The 6,236-nt window shown below is 35.3% G+C and overlaps 1 protein-coding gene across 2 annotated transcripts; it reads left to right on the top strand.

Annotated features, from left to right (window-relative positions):
* Window positions 1-983: 983 nt before the first annotated feature.
* Window positions 984-4,816, top strand: LOC132186339 (transcription factor bHLH153). Of its 2 annotated transcripts, none has more exons than XM_059600276.1 (6): window positions 984-1,496; window positions 3,093-3,215; window positions 3,546-3,611; window positions 3,947-4,006; window positions 4,134-4,178; window positions 4,357-4,816. In XM_059600276.1, exons 1-6 carry the CDS (start codon window positions 1,455-1,457, stop codon window positions 4,507-4,509), a joined length of 489 nt encoding a protein of 162 aa, XP_059456259.1. In that variant the 5' UTR covers window positions 984-1,454; the 3' UTR covers window positions 4,510-4,816. The 2 variants fall into 2 exon arrangements, with proteins under 2 accessions (XP_059456259.1, XP_059456251.1); XM_059600268.1 differs by having other exon boundaries at window positions 3,947-4,012.
* The last annotated feature ends 1,420 nt before the right edge of the window (window positions 4,817-6,236 follow it).

The following is a 6,236-nucleotide window of genomic DNA, read 5'->3' as shown; positions in this document are numbered from 1 at the left end:
AGAATTTGTGCACCATCCAAAATTATTTCCAACAGGTTTACCTTTGTCGGGTTGGTAGGTCATCTTAAAACTGACTCGCCAACCTGCTTTGCCAACCTTAGACGCAACAAATGGGTATTGCTTTCTAAACTAGATATGGAGATGTTGGAGTCAATTGACAAGGGGCGTAAAAACTCGAAATTCCTGTCCATTAGGTGATTACTTTACAGCTATGTGTCAATTACTCGATGAAAAGTCAAGAAATACATCCAAAACCCCCTATAAAAAATCTTGCAAAAAAATTGTCAAAAAGTTCCAAAAAAAAAAACGAAGAAGCATGGCATAAAAATAGTCTACAAATTCTATTAATGTTAGCTCAGAAAAATTATTTAATTTAAGCATCGAAGGCTCCCCTAGATGTCACCTACTGATATTTCCTTTAGTCTTGCAAGTCCAAGTCTGATAGGTCAAATTTCCACATCAACAGCTAAAATTCGATTATACATTGCATTGGGATATAGATGGTCACATTGGTGATAATAACCATCGTGAGAATTACAATATAACGGTATTCTTTTTTTTTTTTTTTTTTAAAAGAGGCAGTAACGGTATTTAGGGACGACCAAGGCCCCCCAAATATATATTACCTAAATTAAATTATAGAAAGTAGATGTAAAAAAAAAAAATTAGTATGGCTAACTTCGTCACTTCCTAAAAAATTCAAATATCATATTAATAACTAGTATGGATAATTTGTAAAATTTGATTTTTCTCTAGGCTAACTAATAACTAGCCAAGCCACAACTAGTTCTTTCAACCATGGTTAGGAAAATGACTTCATCTATGGTTAAGTTAACTATATTCTCTCTCTACACAGTTGGATATTAGCTGTCAAACAAATAATTCATATATATTTTTTGAGAGAACCTTATCAATTTTAAAAATATTTTCTAAAACTTTATAAAACACTCTCACAACTCCTCCTTTTTCTTCCCCCTCCTCTTCCCCCCCCAAGGGCCCCAGCTTTCTCAGACGCTCTCTCTCTCTCTCTCTGGTTCAAGTCTCTCCCATTCTCCAACCATTGTCGTCCCTTGGAATTCTTCTCGGACTATTTTGGCCTTTCAGCGCTCCATACCAGCCGATTTTTGTGGTTTAAGCAAAGTTATTTTGGATAAATGTACATAGCTGATTCAGTGATTTCAGCAAAACTTCGTCCCTGATTTTTGCGTTAACTTCACGACGCAGAAACGTGAAAACCCAACAAATTCTAGCAGAAGTCTAAACTAATACACTCACAGAAAGAGACGCGGAGAAAGAAATAAGAGTTTTTTTTTTTTTTCTTCTCTGAAGGGGACGGGGCGGTCAAAGTAGAAACACCAATATAGGCCATTATTCATTGGGTTTTGACTAGAATTTCGTGTGTTTTGCGTGATTTCTGAAGTGGGTTCTGGAGGCTTTGGCGTACAAACCTGGAAATGATTGTGAGCTCCTTCTGCAATGCAGACTCAAAGTTCTCGGTGAGTTCCTTAAAAGCTTTAAACCTTTCCTTTATTTTCTCTCAATCTTTTCCCCCTGCTTTTATTTCTCTAGCTTTAATTATTATAGCTTTAAAGTAAACGTGTTGCTTATTCTTCACGCCAATTTGAGACTTTTTTTTTTTTTTTGATGAATAAATAATCATGCCCAGTTAACCTTCCGATTAAAGTACTTGCGTCTACTCCTCTCTCTGTTTTTGTCTCTTCTTCTTTTGAGATGATTGAACGGTCAGGATTGTGTTGATGGCATTCTTTGGATATATACTCTGGCCCTGTGGATTGCTTGCTGTCTGCAGTATTTTGTGTTCATTAAGATATTATTCTGGGCCCTGGCTATTAAATAAAATGGGTAGGTATATGAATATGGGCATAATTGATTAGATTTGATGTTCGTTCATGCATTGTTTAATATTTAATTTGGTACCGCTAAACCCAAATTTCTTTAATTTAGTTTGTTCCCAATCATACCCACAAAAAAGATTTTTATTTATTATTGTCATCTAACTTTTGTATCATATACCCTTCTCTGTTTAATTAATTGTTAAGCTTGGCTAATCGGTGCACTGTGATTAACAAAATCATGGACTCTTGGCCCTTTTGAAAGAATATATGCGTCCTATATTATTTTATTGTTTTTATTAATTATATGATTTTGTCATCCTTAGCGTAGGTGATTCTGTTCTTCATGGATTCATGGGCCTGTTGTCTGCTTGTGAGCCTATTGTTAATTAATTAATTATGATGATATTGTTTTCAATTATATAATTTATATATAAATGATGTTAGGAAATGAGGATTAACCTCTGACCAAAACAGTGCATGTCTTGTTTTTTATGATATAAACTTATTTTGCATGGTTTCGTGTACGATTCATGTAAAATTAGATTATTTTAAGGTATAATGAGAGTGCAAATATAGTATATAATGGGCTCATAAGTCATAGCGGCTTTGCTCTTAATAGGATGATGCTTCTTAAGGTAAAGTCAATGACATTGGATGGTTGAGATTTAATTTTGTTATTACGTTGGGTATTGCAACATGGGTGGATTTTGCAAGTTTCAATTTCTCCATTTCCAAAATGCTTTTGCTTCTTGGGCTTTTATTTTAGTGTTTGATTCGCCCCATGAATATATAATGAACTGTTTCCCGGTGCTTTCGATGGAGTACTGCCCCAGATGGGTTGCAGTCTCCTTTGTTAAACAATGATCGGCCCAAAATTTAAAAATATCTAGGAATTTTAAAACTATTAATAAGTCCATTATTGATTTCTTAGAATATGGTATAAATAATTTTCTGTTCACATCATATCATATATGTAGACTTTGATATGAAGGTTCCTGTTATGGCATTTTGATAGTGTTATCTTTATTTTAATGTGTTCTACCTTCATTTGCATAATTAACTCTGGATTTTCTGGTGCAACTTGATGCCAATTGAGGAAAAAACAAGCTGATTAGTTGGTTTAGATTTAAGTATTCTCCTTGTGGTGGTGTCTGGACATGCAAGTTGATTACTTTTGTTGCATTTTGTCTTTTTTTTTTTTTACAAAGACTGGTTCTTATTTCTGTTTCTAATTAGGTAGAAGAAGGGATAGAGGTAGGAAAGATGGCGACGGAACACAAAAGGAGCCCCTGTTCTGTTGAACAAAGCAGTCTCACTTCTCTTACATCTAAACGACACAAGGCCGATTTATCTGCCAAGGTTTCTTCTTGTCTTTTTCCTCTTTTTCAAATTTTCTTTTGTTGGAGTACGGATGTGCAGTCCCAGAGTGTTAGCAATTATAATAGGCAGGTCATGTGCTTTAAGTAGCCTAAATTATTCATGTGAACATATGATATCATGTCTCGAAGGTGGTCTAAGATTCACCCTAAAGTAGCTTTGAGTCCCTCTTGGAGCTGGTTCAATTCCTATCTCTTGGATCTTACCCAATGAGAAGTAGCTTACTAGGGATCTGTCGTATTTTGGTCTCTGTAACTTTCTTATGTTAGTTTTTTATTTTTATTTTTCTAAATTTGCTCACTTTGACAATAGGAGAGGAAGGAGAAGCTCGGTGAGCGAATTGTGGCCCTGCAACAGCTTGTTTCACCATATGGGAAGGTAAGTATGGAAAACTGATCTTTCTATTAAAGAACCCTTCTAGGATATTGATGTCATGAGCTTGAATTACTCACTGGCCATTCATCTCCAATGGAGTTTATGAAAATTATTTCTTGCCTCCATTTTAAATTACAAAAATAATTTTAAAGTGAGCGTCGTTGAGTTGCCCTAGAAAAAAGAAAAAAAGACAAACAATCAACAAAAAAGGAAAAAAAAGATGTTATTTGGGGCATGCCATGCTTATGCTATTTAGGTTATATCTAATCTCTTACATTCTTTATGATAGAGATGTTCACCATTGCTGTGATTCTGAAACTTTTCTGATTCCACTGCAGACAGATACAGCTTCTGTCCTTTGGGAGGCAATGGAATACATACAGTTCCTTCATGAACAAGTTAAGGTTTGGCCTTTTCCTTATATACTTTTCTGAACTATCATTAGTAGCCACTTATTTACTGCCATTATATGAAATACATTTTCTTTGCTGGGCTCATTGCTTTTGTCTTTATGGGTGCTTTCAGGTGTTGAGTGCTCCATACCTTCAAAATAGCCCAACTAAAATGCAGGTGAGCATGAGCAATCCAGGAGAAAAAACTTTGAATGTTTTTTTTTAAGCATGTCAGATAATGGTTGTTTTATGATACCTAGGAATATTAGTGAGATGTTTTTAGTGCATTTACCCATTGACATGATAAAGGTTGTTTTATTTCATAGTTGGTGAAAAATTGGTTGTTTTGTGTCCAGGAATTAGGAGCATACAACCTGAGAAGTAGAGGATTATGTCTTGTTCCAATCTCCTGCACTGCTGGAGTGGCTCGAAGCAATGGTGCAGATATCTGGGCCCCCATTAAGACCACTTCCCCTAAACTCGAGAAGGCTATTTCACAATTCAATTGAGACAATTTGGTGCTCAGAAACCAGAGGGTTTTGATCATCAACCTTTTTATTGTGCAACAAATTTTTGTTGGGCAGATGCAAAACTTGTGATTGAATCTTTAGCTAGCACAAAGCATCATCCGTGGAAATATGGCGTTCGAATGGGAAAATCTTTCAACTGTCTGAAAACAGTATTTTCCCACACCATATTCTAGTGCCGAATGTGTATTTCTATACTGATTATGCGAAAATGTATATTTAGAAACTTGAGAGTTGTATAATGACCATCATAATATGAATTAATGAATGTGTGGGGAGGTTAACATAATATTTCATTAATAAAAGCAAAGATTACAAAAAATTTCAAGAAAAAAGGACACGATATAGGAAAAAAAGTTAGCCACATTTGCTATATTACTCTAAAAGGACTAGTCAATTTGTTGCTTTCTTACAATTTATTATGAAGTTCCGTTTTATCTATTAACTAGACAATGTGGGGTTTAGCATCCATGACAATTTTTATAAGGGTTAAATACCAAATATCTTTTTGGGGTTTGGTAACTTTATTTTTACTCCCCTGAGGTTTCATTTTTATTACAAGACTCCCCTGGGGTTTTGATAAATGACCAAATTAGCCCATTCGTTAGTTGACCATTAGGACTGACACGTGAACCAATCAGATGTTGACACGTGATACTTATTTATTTATTTTTTAAATTAAAAAAAATGTATTTTTTTTTATAAAAAAAAAAAAGAAAAGAAAAAAAATTGGGGGTGGCTCTTGGCCATTTGGGGATAGCTCGGCCACCCACTTTGGCCATGGGGGAGGCCTGGCCACCCCCATCTGGCCGGATGGGGGTGGCCGAAACCACCCCCTGTACCCACTGGGGTGGGCTTGGCCACCCCCAATTTTTACAAGGGGTGGTTTTGGCCACCCCCTTGGAGCCCAAGGGGGTGGCTCGGCCACTCCCAATTTTATTTATTTATTTATAAATAATACGTTTTTTTTTAATTAAAAAAAAATAAATAGGTGCCACGTGTCAACATCTGATTGGTCAACGTGTCAGTCCTAACGGTTAACTAACGGATGGACTAACTTGGTCCTTTATCAAAACCCCAGGAGGGTCCTGTGATAAAAATGAAACCCTAGGGGGGTAAAAATAAAGTTACCAAACCCCAAGAGGTATTTGATATTTAACCCTTTTTATAAATCACTTACTTTATGTAGGTTTCTTTTTATCTTCACAATAAGAGATCAGGGTGTTATAAACTCTTCATCTTAAATTCTTGATGTCCTCTTCAGGGTCATGTCATGCAGTGCTCCAGTACCACATGACCTATCATTACTTAGTGGCTTTGATATTACTTGTAACGACTCAGGAAAAAGCGCTAGCAATATCTAAGATATTACTGGAAAATGACTAGTAAATTTGGAGCTTTTTAAAAATTTATTAAAAAGTTCAGTTTCACCTAGTAGCTAGGCAGTGTGGGACTTAGCACCCATAACTATCTTTATAAACTACCAATTCTATGTGGACTTTTTTCATCTTCCTAATATGGGACCAGGGTGTTACACAATACATAGTTAAGGATCCTTAAAAAAAAAAAAAAACAAGTTTAGCTTATGTAGCACTCATGGATCGATTAAAAAACCAGTTGTGTCAAATAAATTACTTGACTCGAAATTAAGGTTTTGTTTATTTTGACGTAAATTTTGTTTTGTTTTGTTTTTTTGAATCAATAAGCAT

This window comes from Corylus avellana, chromosome ca1 (assembly GCF_901000735.1).
Source record: "Corylus avellana chromosome ca1, CavTom2PMs-1.0".
In the NCBI taxonomy this organism is placed as follows: Eukaryota; Viridiplantae; Streptophyta; class Magnoliopsida; order Fagales; family Betulaceae; genus Corylus; species Corylus avellana.
Note: the sequence above shows the minus strand (reverse complement) of the source record. Positions and strands in the feature narration are given on the sequence as shown.